The sequence below is a fragment of the Ranitomeya variabilis genome, chromosome 4 (assembly GCF_051348905.1).
Source record: "Ranitomeya variabilis isolate aRanVar5 chromosome 4, aRanVar5.hap1, whole genome shotgun sequence".
Lineage (NCBI taxonomy): Eukaryota > Metazoa > Chordata > Amphibia > Anura > Dendrobatidae > Ranitomeya > Ranitomeya variabilis.
In genome coordinates, this window is record NC_135235.1 from 54463935 (window position 1) to 54482736 (window position 18802).

Below are 18802 nucleotides of genomic sequence, written 5' to 3' on the forward strand. Positions count from 1 at the left end.
GAAGACCGCATTGTCCATGCACTCTGGCAATCTGTGAGTACAAAGGTGCACCTGACAACAGACGCATGGACCTGTAGGCATGGCCACGGAAGATTACGTGTCCATTACGGCGCAATGGGTTAATGTGGTGGATGCATGGTCCACAGGGGACAGCCTACTAAGTCTGTCTGCAGTCCCTAATTCAAATTGTCCTCCACTGTCTAAATCGGAACTTCCACCTTCTGGCTTTCGGCCTATAGTATCAGAAATTAAACTGCATTTGGCCTTCAACTTTGGTTAGGGCCTACTAACGGCTTCTGCCCCTCCCTGGTGTTGCCCTCAACTAAATAAAGCTGAGCTTCAACCTTCCGGCTCTCATTATGTGGTTTTAAAAAAAAAAAAAATGGTGGTTAGGGCCTACTAACGGCTTCTGCCCCTCCCTGGTGTTGTCCTCAACTAAATAAAGCTGAGCTTCAACCTTCCGGCTCTCATTATGTGGTTTTAAAAAAAAAAATGGTGGTTAGGGCCTACTAACGGCTTCTGCCCCTCCCTGGTGTTGTCCTCAACTAAATAAAGCTGAGCTTCAACCTTCCGGCTCTCATTAAGTGGTTTTAAAAAAAAAATGGTGGTTAGGGCCTACTAACGGCTTCTGCCCCTCCCTGGTGTTGTCCTCAACTAAATAAAGCTGAGCTTCAACCTTCCGGCTCTCATTAAGTGGTTTTAAAAAAAAAAAAAATGGTGGTTAGGGCCTACTAACGGCTTCTGCCCCTCCCTGGTGTTGTCCTCAACTAAATAAAGCTGAGCTTCAACCTTCCGGCTCTCATTATGTGGTTTTAAAAAAAAAAATGGTGGTTAGGGCCTACTAACGGCTTCTGCCCCTCCCTGGTGTTGTCCTCAACTAAATAAAGCTGAGCTTCAACCTTCCGGCTCTCATTAAGTGGTTTTTAAAAAAAAATGGTGGTTAGGGCCTACTAACGGCTTCTGCCCCTCCCTGGTGTTGTCCTCAACTAAATAAAGCTGAGCTTCAACCTTCCGGCTCTCATTAAGTGGTTTTAAAAAAAAAAAAATTGGTGGTTAGGGCCTACTAACGGCTTCTGCCCCTCCCTGGTGTTGTCCTCAACTAAATAAAGCTGAGCTTCAACCTTCCGGCTCTCATTATGTGGTTTTAAAAAAAAAAATGGTGGTTAGGGCCTACTAACGGCTTCTGCCCCTCCCTGGTGTTGTCCTCAACTAAATAAAGCTGAGCTTCAACCTTCCGGCTCTCATTAAGTGGTTTTAAAAAAAAAATGGTGGTTAGGGCCTACTAACGGCTTCTGCCCCTCCCTGGTGTTGTCCTCAACTAAATAAAGCTGAGCTTCAACCTTCCGGCTCTCATTAAGTGGTTTTAAAAAAAAAATGGTGGTTAGGGCCTACTAACGGCTTCTGCCCCTCCCTGGTGTTGTCCTCAACTAAATAAAGCTGAGCTTCAACCTTCCGGCTCTCATTAAGTGGTTTTAAAAAAAAAATGGTGGTTAGGGCCTACTAACGGCTTCTGCCCCTCCCTGGTGTTGTCCTCAACTAAATAAAGCTGAGCTTCAACCTTCCGGCTCTCATTATGTGGTTTTAAAAAAAAAAATGGTGGTTAGGGCCTACTAACGGCTTCTGCCCCTCCCTGGTGTTGTCCTCAACTAAATAAAGCTGAGCTTCAACCTTCCGGCTCTCATTAAGTGGTTTTAAAAAAAAAAAAAATGGTGGTTAGGGCCTACTAACGGCTTCTGCCCCTCCCTGGTGTTGTCCTCAACTAAATAAAGCTGAGCTTCAACCTTCCGGCTCTCATTATGTGGTTTTAAAAAAAAAAATGGTGGTTAGGGCCTACTAACGGCTTCTGCCCCTCCCTGGTGTTGTCCTCAACTAAATAAAGCTGAGCTTCAACCTTCCGGCTCTCATTATGTGGTTTTAAAAAAAAAAAAAATGGTGGTTAGGGCCTACTAACGGCTTCTGCCCCTCCCTGGTGTTGTCCTCAACTAAATAAAGCTGAGCTTCAACCTTCCGGCTCTCATTAAGTGGTTTTAAAAAAAAAATGGTGGTTAGGGCCTACTAACGGCTTCTGCCCCTCCCTGGTGTTGTCCTCAACTAAATAAAGCTGAGCTTCAACCTTCCGGCTCTCATTATGTGGTTTTAAAAAAAAAAAAAATGGTGGTTAGGGCCTACTAACGGCTTCTGCCCCTCCCTGGTGTTGTCCTCAACTAAATAAAGCTGAGCTTCAACCTTCCGGCTCTCATTAAGTGGTTTTAAAAAAAAAAAAAATGGTGGTTAGGGCCTACTAACGGCTTCTGCCCCTCCCTGGTGTTGCCCTCAACTAAATAAAGCTGAGCTTCAACCTTCTGCTCCAAATTACCATTTTAAAAAATGCAATAGGCTTTTCCGGCCTACTAAAGGTGTCTGCCCCTCCCTGGTGTTGTCCTCAACTGAACAAAGCTGAGCTTCCACATTCTGGCTTTCGCCCTATACTATCAGATATTAAACTGCATTTGGCCTACTAGTGTGGTTAGGCCCTTGAAACAGTGTCTGCTGCTCTTGGGTTTGCTACTCCACTGAACAAAGCAATGCCGCCTGTTTAGTCCTGTTACCAATTTTGAACTGCATGTAGCCTACTTTATTCTTTGGCCCTATATCTGTTTCCTCCTCATCCTGCCCATTGCCCAGCCACTGCTAAATGAGTCTGCTGGTACATTGACCTAGACCACTACATTCCCCTTGTACTCTACACAGCCAGAATCTGTCCCTGCTGAAAGTAAGGTTCCCCTTCCCGCATGTTATACCACCTTACACAGGGACAAAGAGGAAGGTGCAGATGAAAGTGCAGGTTCCTTCATCAGGTGGGGGGGCATACTCGTTGGCGACGTCACTGGCACAGGGCCCCTCAGAGTACGCAAAAGTGTCGCTGCTGGTGGGAGGCGCCCCCGCCATGCAAACACACCGCCGTACTTTGAGGGGCCCTGTGCCAGTGGCAATGCGAACGAGTGGGCCCCCCCTGCTTGCTCAGGATCACAGCACTTGCAACTTTTAAATACTTACCTTTCCCTGCAACACCGCCGTGACGTAGTCCGCATTTCCTGGGCCCACGAAAAACTTGAGCCAGCCCTACTCCCCCCACAACTTTCCCCCAATTCCCTATGCCCAACTATTATTATACAGTTAATTAAGATTGGCAAGCTTCAGAAACAAGAATGGATGTTTTTGGCATTAAAATGGGCACTGTAGGTGTTTTCCTGGCCTCCACTCACTGCCGACTATGCTTCCCCATTGACTTGCATTGGGTTTCGTGTTTCGGTCGATCCCCGACTTTTAGCGATAATCGGCCGACTGCACTCGACTCGACTCTGGACAAAATCGGGTTTCCCAAAACCCTACTCGATCTTAAAAAAATGAAAGTCGCTCAACCCTAGTGACAAGCATGAAAAAGAATAGAAAATCAGGAAGGGGACAAACACTTTTTTACACAACTGAGCTAGACATGATAGATAAAAGCAAAAAACAATTGTGGAATTGCACTTTTGTTTTGCAATTTCACCGCAGCTGGAATTTTTTGTCCGTTTTCCGGCACACTATGTGGCAAAATCAATTGTGCCGTTCAAAAGTACAACTTGTCCTGCACAAAAATGAAAAAGTTATGGCTCTTGGAAGAAAGGAAAGAAAAAACAAAAAAACAAAAATAGAAAATTGCCCGGGGGCGAAATGGTTAATGAAACTCAATTGCAGAAATGAATTTTAACCCAAAATACATGTATTTAAGTATGAATGAAACAAAAACCTTTAAGGAGGTAAAGTCTATGTACCTGACCGCGACCATCTCAATCACTCGTGTAGATTCTAGGTGGAGCAGCAGTGTTCCTTCAAGACTAAAACCAAGACAGGTAGTTTAGTACTAATTATCCAGTACTGATGGAAACTGGATGCCGAGATGTTACACTGTAACGACTCTGCAGTGCATAAGTGCTGAGAATCTTAGGTGCGGATTTAGATTCATTTCTGAACCATCGTGTAGAAAAAACGGGGGGAAAAAATTCTAAACCGGCAAATGATGGCTTGGGCTCAATTTAAATTGCAAGTAAGAAATTAAAACTCTAGACATGATGATGAACACAATCTGTCCCGAAAAGCAAGTCTGTAGAGTAGCTAGGTCGTCCATTAAAGTGTGATTTGCAGTTTGATTAACGGCTTGTTTTTTTTTTTCTGCACTGATTTAAAATCAGACAGCCTGACTTCTAACATCTGACTACATTAGAATATGTATGTTGCCTGATTGCCCCTAAAAAACAAATTATCTTGATTTTTCTTTTTTTATAGTTGCAGACCATTATGTAGAGTAAAAGTACTGAGTTTCATTTAGATACATACCATCATTTTACCATGTTATACCATGTGCTGTCATATAGTGCCCAGGTGATTCAGAATACATCGGGATTCTTTGGCAGCAGAGAAATATTTGTCCAGAATGCAAAAACAATTAAACTTATCTCATTACTTAGCGTGGTACTCCATGTAAGATAATCATATAGTGATTACATTCAGAGGTGTGCATAGAAAATTTGAGGCTCTCAAATCTCAAAAGTCAATTTGTAAACAAAAATTGTTTTTAAGTCACCATTTTCCAAGAACCATAATTTTTATATTTGTGTGTCAATGGCACTATGTGAGGGCAAGCTTTTTGAGTGTCGAGTTGTCATTTTTTACAGTGTCCTTTTGCGATTTATATAATATTTTGATTAATTTTTGTTGCAATTTTGTGAGATGTAATGGGATCAAAAAACAGCAACTTTCACTATTACTAACGCTGCAATATCAAATATGCTTATTTTTAATAAAAAATCTAAATGTTTTTCTTTTAATGTGATGTAAATTTTTATGCTTTTAATTTGTTGTATTTACTTTTCAATACTTTTTTAGTCCCTATAGGGGACTTGAAACACCAAACAATTGAACGTTTGTTCTATGTATTGCAATACCATAGTATTGGGTCTGCTGTGAAGCTCAGCCATGTGCTGGGCTTCAGAGTATTGTAAGTCACAGCAGCACCAACATGGCAGGAATGGGGGTCTTCTGCCGGCCCTCTAGATGCCATAACAACCTATCACCACCCTACAGTCACATCATGAGGGGACGATGGGAGCACAGAGCAGACACTGGACAGGTTCCCTCCGCTAAAATTTGAGCTTGCTCCATTCGCTGCTATTAGAGCCAAATTCAACAATATCATTGTTCACCTTTGTGAACGTTTTTGCAGTTGGGAATCAATGAAAATGTTGCACAGTTTGGCTTTTACAGACTTTGTTTTTCTGCACTTTGATGTGGTCTTTCGACATGAATCAGCAAAGAGGAGCTCTGAAAAAGAGAAATAAAAGATTACGTTCTCACCATCAAACTTTCAGGACTGGATTCTCATTTAGCTCATTTTGCAGCCAGCATTAGACAGTTCAACACAGAGGCTGAAGAACAATTTAATGGAATCCAATTGCAAAAATTCCTAAATACAGTTAAGTAAAATCAATTGTTCTGAAGGGTGGGCAACCCCTTTAAGATTAACTGCCCAAACTGCAATTTAAAGCACCACTCCAACTTCTTTTAACAACGCTAGAGTGGCACCAAAATGTAAGTCCCTTGCACCCGGTATTCACTCACCCTCCAGCGTCTTCACCATTTTTGGCTCCGTTCTGGTCCCACGGTGCCATCTTGTGACAGTAGTTTCTGACTGTTCGGAAGTCAGATGCTGTCATAAGTTCTCAATGCAAGTCTATGAGAGCCAGAACGAGGTGACCTCTATGCCGCTCCATGAAACATTGGAGAATATATACAGTGCCTTGCAAAAGTATTCGGCTCCCTGGAGCTTTTCAACCTTTTCCCACATATCATGCTTGAAACATAAAGATACCAAATGTAAATTTTTGGTGAAGAATCAACAAGTGGAACACAATTGTGAAGTTGAACGAAATTTATTGGTTATTTTACATTTTTGTGGAAATTCAAAAACTGAAAAGTGGGGCTCGATTGGTTTCAGGTCTGATGACTGTGGAGGCCAGGTCATCTGGTGTAGCACCCCATCACTCTGCTCCTTGGTCAAATAGCCCTTACACAGCCTGGAGGTGTGTTTGGGGTCATTGTCCTGTTGAAAAATAAATGATGGTCCAACTAAACGCAAACCGGATGGAATAGCATGCAGCTGCAAGATGCTGTGGTAGCCATGCTGGTTCAGTATGCCTTCAATTTTGAATAAATACCCAACAGTGTCACCAGGAAAGCACCCCCCACACCATCACACCTCCTCCTCCATGCTTCACGGTGGGAACCAGGCATGTAGAGTCCATCCGTTCACCTTTTCTGCATTGCACAAAGACACGATGGTTGGAACCAAAGATCTCAAATTTGGACACATCAGCACAGATTTCCTCTGGTCTAATGTCCATTCCTTGTGTTCTTTAGCCCAAACAAGTCTCTTCTGCTTGTTGCCTGTCCTTAGCAGTGGTTTCCTAGCAGCTATTTTACCATGAAGGCCTGCTGCACAAAGTCTCCACTTAACAGTTGTTGTAGAGATGTGTCTGCTGCTAGAACTCTGTGTGGCATTGACCTGGTCTCTAATCTGAGCTGCTGTTAACCTGCGATTTCTGAGGCTGGTGACTCAGATAAACTTATCCTCAGAAGCAGAGGTGACTCTTGGTCTTCCTTTCCTGGGGCAGTCCTCATGTGAGCCAGTTTCTTTGTAGCGCTTGATGATTTTTGCCACTGCACTTGGGGACACTTTCAAAGTTTTCCCAATTTATCGGACTGACTGACCTTCATTTTTTAAAGTAATGATGGCCACTCGTTTTTCTTTACTCAGCTGCTTTTTTCTTCCATAACACAAATTCTAACAGTCTATTTAGTAGGACTATCGGCTGTGTATCCACCAGACTTCTGCACAACACAACTGATGGTCCCAACACCATTTATAAGGCAAGAAATCCCACTTATTTAACCTGACAGGGCACACCTGTGAAGTGAAAACCATTCCCGGTGACTACCTCTTGAAACTCATCAAGAGAATGCCAAGAGTGTGCACAGCAGTCATCAAAGCAAAAGATGTCTACTTTGAAGAACCTGGAATATAAGACAAAATTTCCGTTGTTTCACACTTTTTTGAAAGTATATAATTCCACATGTGTTAATTCAGAGATTTGATGCCTTCAGTGTGAATGTACAATTTTCATAGTCATGAAAATACAGAAAAATCTTTAAACGAGGTGTTTCCAAACTTTTGGTCTGTACTGTATATGTATATATATATATATATATATATATATATATATATATATATATATATATCAATCAGTATATATTAGTATATATTAGTGTAAGAAATTGTATACCTGTCACAAATAAGTAGCTTAAATCAAGGTGGTCTTCTCCATGAGCTGGTCAATTGGAGACGTTTCGCTCTGTATGAATAGACACTTCTCCCTCTTTACATTATAAAGGTAACATTGCTTTAGTTCTGTTTCCTCTTTTCCTCTTACCGATGAATAGAATTTTTTATGCCGACTGTAGCAGAAAAGTGTTGACCCTTGGAGGAACCATTTAAAAATCTCATTACAATATGTGCATTGCACACAGTAGTATTACATAAATCCCCCAATTTAAAATCCCTAAATCACTAGCTAGAGTACATACGATAAGAACTGGGGAGAAGAGCTTCAGCTCGGAGAAACGGAAAATAATAATAATCACCCAGTTTTTCTGTGCATCAGTTAAATGCTTAAATTAAATGGAAAATCGAGAAACTGCTAGAACTCAGATGAGAATGTGATTTGGCCTTTATAGGTTGCGGGAATTAAAGTTTGCTGGAATATTCATCCTGATGTTAAGCTGTCCGCCAGACATCAGCAGCTCTGCGCTCAGAAACATTTGATCCAAATGTTATATATTATCTAAGCTATAGAGAGATCTAAATATAATACTGCATTTCTGAATGGCACATGGAAGTAATATTCAAACTCTTGCCCAAGAACCCATAAGGGGACAAGTACTATACTATTTTATTCCCATTGCTCCCTTTAATATGCTATTTACATTTTTAATTCTCCATTCAATTCCAGAGATATGAGCCTTTTTATTTAATGCAAATTTTGATGGTCTTTACCCCAAGGGGGCGGTGCTTACAGTGTAAAGACACACCCCAGAGGATCCCGTGAGCAGCTGTGCTTCTTGGTAAAGACCAGAATAATTAGGAGTAAATAAGACCATTAAACACAAGACCAGTAGTGGAGCAGCCGAACCTAGGAACAGAGGGAATATCTCAATATTGGAGCGACTATGGAAATAGAAGTCACCCTATCAATAGGCTGTTTAAAGCCTGAAAAAGCAGTGAATCCGAGACACATGGAGTGCTGCCAATTTTATGGTTAAATGTTCGGAAGGTTTTTGGTTACAAACCTAGAGGCCAGCACTCAAATAAGAGCTATTGGTGCTGCTTTATCAGGGTGTTTTGAAGCCTTTGCTCTTTATTTATTTTTTTTCTTCCATTCTTCCAAGAACCAACAAAGTCATGTAATTTTATGCACAAAAATTTTCATTTTTAAATAACATACCGGTAATTTATTTTACATATAATGTATGGATAAATGTGAGAAAAATTCCAAGAGTGGTGAATTGTTTTTTGGTTTTAGTTTTTAATGCATTCATTGTGAGATAAAAAAAATTACCTGGTAACATGATACTTCAGACTTCTGATGTATGATTTGGGCCAGTACATACAACATTTATATTGTTGTTTACTGCATTTTTGAAGGTAAATGCGACAACTGAAAAACTTAAATTCTGAGGTTTCAATTTTTTTGTGTTTATAGTATGAGAAATATTTTCATATTTTATCAGCAATATCAACTATGTCATTTTTTTTTTTACTGTTTTCTTTGAGGACAAGAGAAATAAAAATAAAATATATATATATTTTAATGATTTTAACTTGTTTAAATAAATAGTTTCCTTGGAGGACTTGGTGCTGCTATCACTTGATCGCTTATGCAATAATATAGCATTGTAGTCTATTGTAAATCTGTCGATCTCCTGTGAAGCACAGCCACAGGCTAGGTTTCAATGGAGATCTGACATGGCAGACTCGACTGCCATGTGGAAGCCTGTCGAATGCCGCTGTGATGCTCTGATCATCAGGCTCCCTCCACTGAACTTGTTTTCCCATTTGCACCCATGAGAGCATAGCTTATTGACTGTCATCTCATTGCTCCAAATCAGCCGCTTCCAATCTTCTACTGTCCACTTTTATTACTTTTTTCCAATTTCGAGCCGATGCTTCTTATGATGATAAGGAAAATGAGGCTTCTTCACCTTTTTCAGGCAACCATTCCAGACTTGTATAGCATACTTCACACGGTGCTTGCATGGATGCCTTTGTTCTCTCTATTATGAAGCATACAAGCCACCTCCACTGTCGTGGATAGATCTTGTGATGAGCTGTCTTGTTGACTACGATATTTTGCCTGGACGTCCAACTCTTGGCTTCTGAATGGATGGATGGACTGAATTTCGTCTTCTTCCAACTGTCATGGCACTCACATGATGCAGTTTGGCAATTTTCTTGGCCGGGAGTCTGCTGTTGATGAGCTGCAAGATGCTATTTCTCTTCTCTTGGGAAATAGTCTTCATGGCTTATTCTTGATTCGAACCAATGACCTTTTGTTTGGGAACGAGCCTAATAATACACTGAGCTCTTAGAGAATGTGAGAACAGGTTGTAATTTGTTGTATTTAGGAAGAAATTTTTTTTTCTACCACCAAGAGTAGAACAGTAACAATGCAGTGACATGACAAGAATCTGCATAACTAATTATATGCTAAATAATTGAAAGTCAAATTTATGTATGAGATAGCGAAGATGATTGTCTTTAAAATGATGGTAGTCTCACGATCAAAGCTGTAGTGGATGGTGAGATATGAAGCCTGAAAGTCAAAAGTTCAAAACGTTGTTATCCTTATTGCTCAGCAACGTAGATAGACAATAGATGTGTAAATTCTAGGTACAAATAGTAGTGACTACCAACACATGAGAGCAAAATAATATCAGAAAAAAATTTTTTGTGACTGAAGGCACACCTATAAACTGAGAATACCACCAAATAGGTGCATATCGTCTCTTATACAATGTTTATTTAACTCATAAGATTAAAAGATCAAATACATACAATAACAGAGTAACCCAATGGAGGACCGCATGAAATATAATAAATATAAATGTGATATCAATTTATACACACCCTAGCTGTATTGTTTACCCTTAAACTCCAAATAGTATATAAACATTACTGGTCTATATCAGTCAAATTAGAGCCTTGGTGGCAAAACAAATGTTCTAAAAATGAAAGATAAGCACTTATATTTCAAACAAGCTAGTTTGGCATGTGGTCATAGCGCCCCAACACGTGTTTCACCCTTGCTTCATCAGTGAGCTCTTTATAACAACAAAACATCTGTAAGGATAGACTGCATGGTGAGAGGCAATGGGATAGCATAGATATATAGATACGTACAAAAATTAATGCTCTCAAAATAGAAAATTTGAAAAATTTAATAGCCTAAAGTGACGGCAACGTTTCAGTCCGATTGAGGGCCTTTCTCAAGTCTCAATTGGACCTAAGCGTTGCCGTCACTGTTACTATTGGGCTGTTACATTTTTCAAATTGTTCATTTTGGGAGTGCTACCTTGATTTGTGTAGGTATATTGGAGGATTGGTTTATGCTTGGGAAGCTCTGCACTCCTGCTCCCCCCTTAATTTTTTCTATTTAGGTAGATAGCTAGAGAAATTATGTTCCCCTAAGGAGTTAAGGATGTCTCTCTGATACAAAATGTCTTCAGATAATAGAGGGTCCTTCAAATAACGTAACAATAGCACAGAGCGGATTATCAGTGCATGAGTCAGACGGAGACGTAGCAATTTGCTCTTTTTCTTGTAAGCATATAAATAGTTTTCTAGATGTGTATTAGGTTTAGTTGATGCCATGAAAAGGAACGTTTACGATTTCGCACTCACTGGTAGTTTGCTGACAGCAAAAAAAAAATGCACAAATTATCCTATTGTTAAAATTTTAATGCATATGATCTCCAGAGCTGCAGCCAAAGCATTAATAATATCCAACGCTCAAGGTCATATTTGCATTTCCCCACATTTTTAGGCTCAAACACACTTTTCTCACATCCTATTGCTGCTGAACCTGTTTTTTCCGGGAAGTGAATGCCAGTCTGCCGGCAGCTGACTACCCAAAATTACAAAGGACATAATATAATAGTATATAAATCTGTGATGTACACCCTGTTAGGGTTGGCGGATTGCACTAAACAAACTATAAAAATAAAGTGCAATCGCAACGCAGAGTCCACCGTGCAGAGAAGAACCCTGCTGCTATGGTGAATAATGACGGAACACAACAGCAAACGTTACCTTGAACACACTGAGAAAACGCCACTTAGTGTGAATGGAGCACTGAGTACCAAGCTCAGTTATTTCACCAAGAGGTACGGCACGAGTATGGGAAGTGCTATACCCTGAAACATCACAGGGATAATAGCACATGGATTGGGCTAGCTCTGCAACTAAGGCCTCTTTCACACTAGCGTCGTACGACGCACGTCGCAATGCATCGTTTTGGAGAAAAAACGCATCCTGCAAAATTGCTTGCAGGATGCGTTTTTTCTCCATAGACTAACATTAGCGACGCATTGCCACACATCGCAACCGTCGTGCGATGGTTGCGTCGTGTTGCATCGGACCGTCGGCACAAAAAAACGTTGCATGTAACGTTTTTTGGTGCGCAGTGTCCAGCATTTCATACCGCGCATGCGCGGCCGGAACTCCACCCCCTCCTTCCCGGAGCTCACAATGGGGCAGCGGATGCGCTGAAAAACTGCATCCGCTGCCCCCGTTGTGCGGCGCTTTCACAGTATGAATCGGTATGTCGCCACGTCGCATTGCGGCGTGCGGCGTATGATGCTAATGTGAAAGTAGCCTAAACGGTGCTAACCGCACACACAAATGAAGCAGATGCTGAGCCAAGAGAGAGAGCTCTTTGACACTAGATACAATACCCTGTATAGCATAAGGGTTGTGCTTGCTCTGTAACTGAACTGTGCCAATCACGCACATGTACAAAACAGATGCTAAGTCAAGCGACCAGTTACCCCAGTCCTGACACTACTGAACCTGTGCCTGACTGGCACCCTAAGGATGTAGCAGACTAGAAATTCAGGTGTTGAGCAAAGTGTACAAAACCGCATAAGTGTGCAACCTGCCTGCCAACGTGTACAGTCTCGGGGCAAAGACACACACAAATGTGCAGACAGAGTGGTAGCGTAATCACCCACACACACCAAGCATAAATGACACTAGCGCGTCCACGTGCGTCGCCAAGAGCCTTTTATACGCTAAGCTCCACCCCAAACACTTATGGCCAGTCGGCCGAGACATTGCCGGCGGGCCAATCTGGGGCTGCCACATCATCAGAGCAGCTAACATCCAACCACCAATGAGAAGCCGCGACATCATGGACATGCTCAGTAAGGTGATCTCTGGACTTAGACTCCAGAGCGCAAGGCTGCACCTGAATATCATTGGTTACCATAGGCTTGACTGGAGAGCCAGCAATAAACAAACATATACCACGGGCCTAAGAAGGATGCTGGGACCAACATCTGTGCCGAGCAGCAAACGCAGCGGCTGGACCTGAATGGGAGACCGCAGAAGCAGATAATGCCTGGGATCCATCTCGTGCAGCAGGAAAATCCCAACGCCTAACACGCCCTAGTACATCAGTAATGGGGACACTAATCCCTTCAGTATTTTTTAGCACCAAAGATGTGATCATTAACTGCTAATGACTGTGGACTACTGTGGAGGTTGAAATCAACCCCTTTATGACTATAAACCTAGAATATAACCATTAACACCCCTACTGACTTAGACTTCTAGAGTTGAAAATATTGACCGTTTCATTACCACTTCACCAATTTACGCTACCTGGTGTGTTGGAATTAATTGGTTCAATATCATAGGCCACCATGAATGGGATCAGTAACCTGTTACCTATCCTAGGCCATCAGAGATGTAGTTCAGGAATATAACTGTAACATCCTCCAAGAGAAACTTCTCACAAAGGTCCAGGAGCAAGTCACAAGGCAAAGGGGATAATGAAGTGGCTCAATGAACAAAACACTGAAATTTTGAGTCCCTGGCCAGGAAACTCCCCAGATCTCAATCTCATTGAGAATCTGTGGTCGATGCTCAAAAGCAGGTTGTCAAAGAAAACACAAACATTGTGATAAACTCCAAGCACTGATTAGGCAATATTGGGAAGTCATCACTCAGGATTTGGCCCAAAAGCTAATATCCAGCTTCCATGGTGAAGTGCAAAAGTTTTGTAAAATAAGGTTCAGCTCAATTTATTTATCAATAAAAGGTTAAAAACTTATGAAATGCTGATAATTGTACTTAAAGATCTAAAAATATTAAATCAGCAAACTTTATGAAAGCCAAAATTGTGTTTGTCTTACTCCTTTGGCCACGACTGTACAGTTCCTATGAACATAGATTTGCTTTAAAATTTTCAGCACTTTTATCCATATATTATATTAAATATGCCAGGCTGTTTGTGGCACTTACCATTTGCACAAAACTGTTTTTGTCACTCTTTAAAAGCAATAAGAGAAGAGCAAAAATGGACAAAAGTTCTGAATATGAGGCTTGCTCTTAGATTTAACAGATAAACCAAAAGAAAGATTGTGCTACAAAATATCTCACAATTATATCAACTTTTTGTTTAAAAACAGAGTAGCTCAATGGAGGGCTAACATCAAACCTCCCAAAGCTGTAAATAGTATATAATTAGCATGCCCTTATATCTATTGTAGTACATTTCCAAATGTTAACATATACTGTACTTCAGATACAAGAGTATAGGAAACAATGCCCCCCTGATGAAGCTGGGTGAAACACTTAGTAGGGTTCCACATTATTACTATGTAAGTTTGCCTCTTATACTCTTCTATCTGATGTATATGTTAGCCACTACAATAAGCATGTGGGCGCACTAACTATATACTGTTTGTAGCTTTGGGAGGTTCGCTGTTAGCCCTCCCTTGATCTACTCTGTTTTTTAACAAATTAGTTATTTTATATTTAATCAAGAGGATATATTTGTGAGGTATTTTGCGGCATTATTTTTCTTTTGGTTTATCTTGTGATACTTAGTTGCATCTCTCTTATTCACGCAAACACTCTTTGGTTATAGGAATATTGGTTGGTCCTAATATTGAACTAAGATTTTGCCAAATGTAAAGCTAATAATAAATTTCTTAAAATGTTTGTTTTTCCCTATGATTTATGTTATGTGATAACAGTATCTCTGTGTCAGTACATAGGATGCCCTATGCTGATGGTTAATATCTTCCCAGTGTCAGTACATACAGTAGGATGCCCTATGTTTATCTCTGTGCCATGACATGGTAGGTAAAGTACCGTATATGAAAAGGAAGAATTCAAAAGACACCTTTCATTTTGTGCCCCAGGGTTGTAAGATCAAAGTTACATATGTGAACCATGTATTTTACTCGCATTAGACATCCGCGTGTTAGACATAACTGGTTAAATCTTTCATTGTTTCTGGCATTATGATCGCAGCTTGTCATCCCTCTATATCCAAACAAAGTGTAAACTATTTTTATAATTAAGTCTGCGTTCATATTATGTGCCCACACTTAATCTGTCTCTGTTTTCTTCTGCAGCACCATCCGGATCAGCAGAAAAGGATGGCATATGCTACTTAATTTCTGTTTCCACACTGCGCTCACTTTTGCTGTGTTTGCTGGAGGAATCAATCGGACGGGTTACCCCATAATATGCCAGTCTGTAAGTAATGAACGCAGTTTTGTCTGTCAGAATTGTTGAATCGTAGACTAAGTGATGTACGGGATGGGAGTAAACATTGTACAGTTCTGAACAGGATTGGACTTATATTGGTCACTTTACCCTAAAAGCACTTTAAAGTGAATAATCACCTTTAAATGTCATGTTACAACATCTGCAAATTGCCTCTTCTGAGAAAAAGAGGACTTGAACTCTATAGCGCCACCTGTTGGAAGTAGCGATCCTACAAGTCACAATCAACCCTTTAACGAGTCGTGCAATATGACTTAGGATAAAAGCCAAATCAGTATCTCAATTCGTAGACACGGTGTTTCGGGCTGTTGGCCCTCGTCAGTGCGAAGCATGAGAACTGATTTGGCTAGGTGAGAGGCTCTGGACTGGGGTCTAAGGGGTAACGTTTCTCCTTATGGAGAGTGACATACCAGCGCTGGCTTGTCAAGGTAAGGAGGATTATTCGCCGTGCAATGCTCCTCTGGGAAATTAAATATGCAAATTGCCTCTTCTGAGAAAAAGAGGACTTAACTCTATAGCGCCTCCTGTTGGAAGTAGCGATCCTACAAGTCACAATCAACCCTTTAAGGAGTCGTGCAATATGACTTAGGATTAAAGCCAAATCAGTATCTCAATCTAAATTACTCCAAAATATATTCATCATAAGATCCCAATCGTCTATATACACATAATTGAAATTAACTTTTATATTGTACTGTACTTGCAAATCCTACCTGTAGGGCAGAACAGATTGATATATATCATAGTTTTCTAGGAAAGTATTCAGTAGAATTTGTATATTATTTATTTAACCCTGTGTTTTCTATGACTAGGAGTCCAATGGGCCGTCTTGCTTAGTTATTGACAACTATCTTTGCACAGTCATGCAAACAAGACTATCTATCAATAAATAGGACCACCCACCGCACTACCAAGGATTTAAAACGTGCCTGCACTTTCAGCCACAATCACAAGAAAAACACCTCCCTCATGCCCCCATCCCCCACAAAAAGTTAAAACTGCTTTTGTTGCACATGCCAGTCTAATATTGTCACGCTATGACCATAGGAATGCCGGGGAATAGGAACCTTATACTGTCCCTAATCTAGAGAAGCCTTAGTCTATCCATAACCCCTGGGTTCTCCTGGAGGTGGAGATGCCTGGTTCTCGTACTTCTCTGTGCTGCTACGAAATTCTACGCAGCTCCCAATCTCCCCCCAGGGAGGAAAAGGGCAGGAGTAAAAAGGGTAACATTGGCTGGACAGAGAGGGGAAACCAAGGCACAATGAAACAACAGGCACACAGGATAAATTACAAAAGGAAGATGGGAGCACAGTCAAGAGGCAGAAAAGCAACATGAAGGAATGCCAAAAAGGGGAAGGTAGAGGTATTTACAACGAACCGCATACAACAATCTCAAAGCAATTAGAGCGACTCTCAAGAACACCTTCTCCAATACAGCCAAGAACAGAATGAAGATTCTATTGGTCGCAAGGGGGGAAGCTAGACACAGGTTTACATAATGGACTGTGTGGTTCTAATAAGCAGCACAGATAAGTAACCTCGAGTAACTCTAAACTCTTTCCATGCCACAAAAAACCTGTTAACTCATAAATGGCCTTGAATATTTAAAGAGGACCTGTCTTCAGCCAAACTCCCCGATCTTCTAATCTCAGATATACCACAGGTCCTGGCAGAATGTGGCACATTCATGATAGTATCCATCCTTCTACGAGGGGCCTCAGCACCCTCAGAACCAGGTTTATCCTGATGTGCTATATGGCAAACACAAACTATGTACCGACATTAATTTCAGATGCAAGTACCCATGTTCTGTTCTTCAGACCATAACCTTTCCAGTGCATCATGTACTGGAGAGAGCGATGAAGAAGACGAGAATCGAAAATTCGAGAAAATTGAAATTCTAAAGTGCCATTTACAATGACCGGAGGCGGAAGTAAAAGTACCAGTTCAGACAATTTCATATATTTTGTGAGCAATGACCTATGAAAAACAATGTGGATTTTAAGAGCCAGTGGCAACTCAAGATGAAAGCCTCCGGATTAATGATGGTAGTAATCGTATGCAGACCAATGAACTTGGGACCAAGTTTCTAGCATGGAACTTTCAACTTAATGCTCCTGGTGGACAACCACACAAAGTCATTCACACAATAGTAAGGACCTGGCATACATTTTTTCATCATTTTTTTACCATATGTTTGTATCTATCTCCCATCCCCTTCATGTTTTTCTGTACACCTTGGCACACAGAAGAGAGTCTTCTCCTTACTGAAAGTAAAGAACTGCGGGTGAAACCCATATGCACCAAGAATGGTAACTTACCAGTGGACTCATGTCGGCAATTGATAAGTGCAAACACAGCCAAGGTTAGGTATGATGACCGATCCTCCTGATTCTCAGAAAGGAAATACCTAAGTTATGTCTCTACGCTTTGGTTTATACGTTCAGTCTTACCATTCGATTGAGGATGAAATGCTGATGAAAAAGATAGATGCACTTCTAGGCAAGAACAAAAAGCCCTCCAGAATTTTAATCCAAACTGGATCCCCCAATCTATGAACCAATGAAGCTAGACGATCTCATTAATAAACTCATGAGCCAACGTTTTAGCATACCCCAGACCCGGTAAAGGAACAAAATGTGCCATCTTGCTTAACATATCGCCACTACTGAAATCACTGTTTTACTTGTGGATGGCAGAAAGTCAGTAATAAAGTCGAAGGATAGATGAGTCCATGGTCTATTAGGTATAACTAAAGGTAGGAGAGACACGGACGGACAAGTATGCGGGGTCTTAGACTGCACAGAAGAATTACAGGTAGTCACAAAATCAACAACATTCCAACCCAGCCTAGACCACCAGAAACGACGAGAGACTAGATTCCCCATAACCTTGCTAAATTGGTAACCACCAAGAGCAATAATATCATTGGAAGTGTGTCTTTAAAGTTGTTGTCCGGCCTTGGGGTTCAAGTCTGCAGTCACTCTACGGGTGGTCATGTGATTGCAAGTATGCAATTTGCATAGCTTCCATCCACATACAGACTAGAAGTGTCTGGACCTGCTCAATACAGTTGTCTAGTCTGCACGTGAACGCATGTATGCAAATCACATATTTCCAGTCATGCGCCTGCCAGCCCCCAATGCCAACAACGGGAAATTCTGACAGCGCACATAATGCGCCCTATGAGTTGACTGCAGGTTTTAACCCCAAGGCCGAACAACCCCTTAAAATGTTATATATAAGATACTAAGGCATCTCTTACATGTAAGATAGGGGATAACTTACTGACTGCTGAAGGTCAAACCGCTGGTACCTCAATGATCCCTAGAATGAAACTCTGGAACACAGGAATTGAGCTCTGCTTGCTCAGTCTCCACTCCATTCATTGCCTGTGGACTACATAAAAGCTGCAGTACGTCCCTTAGACAATGAACAGAGCCAGTTGGGGATTTTTTCGAATTTGGTCAACTCAACTGCATTTTATCAACAATTCTGTATGACAAGGTATTCCATTATCAATACTGATGATGAGGAAAATCCTATTTTCTGTAATGTTCTAGGAGCCGGGTATTTGTTACATAATCCACTTTTGTGTACGTTCTTCCATATTAGAATTATATTACTGAATTGACAAATAAAATGTTGAAGTTGTAAACCTCTGCAGGAAACCATAAAAGGACCCCTATTACTCCAGATAGCACCGTCTGCACCACTAGGATAAACTATGACGTTGATATATATTTCGTTTTTGATTGTAATTTAGAAGTGATTCTGTTTTTATGGCTAGAGTGCATTCATGAGTATCCAGGACTGTATGCGAAAATAAATTTCCTTTCCGGCCACTGAGCGCTCAGAGCTCTGGTT

At 41.0% G+C, this 18802-nt stretch overlaps 1 protein-coding gene across 2 annotated transcripts in view; it reads left to right on the forward strand.

Moving 5' to 3' along the window:
* Positions 1-18802, forward strand: part of ADGRA1 (adhesion G protein-coupled receptor A1) — an 847935-nt gene that overhangs the window by 673080 nt on the left and 156053 nt on the right. For both annotated transcript variants that reach the window (XM_077258539.1, XM_077258540.1), the window contains one exon: positions 14779-14902. In XM_077258539.1, the coding sequence (XP_077114654.1) occupies positions 14779-14902 (124 nt within the window). The remainder of the gene's footprint in view (positions 1-14778; positions 14903-18802) is intronic.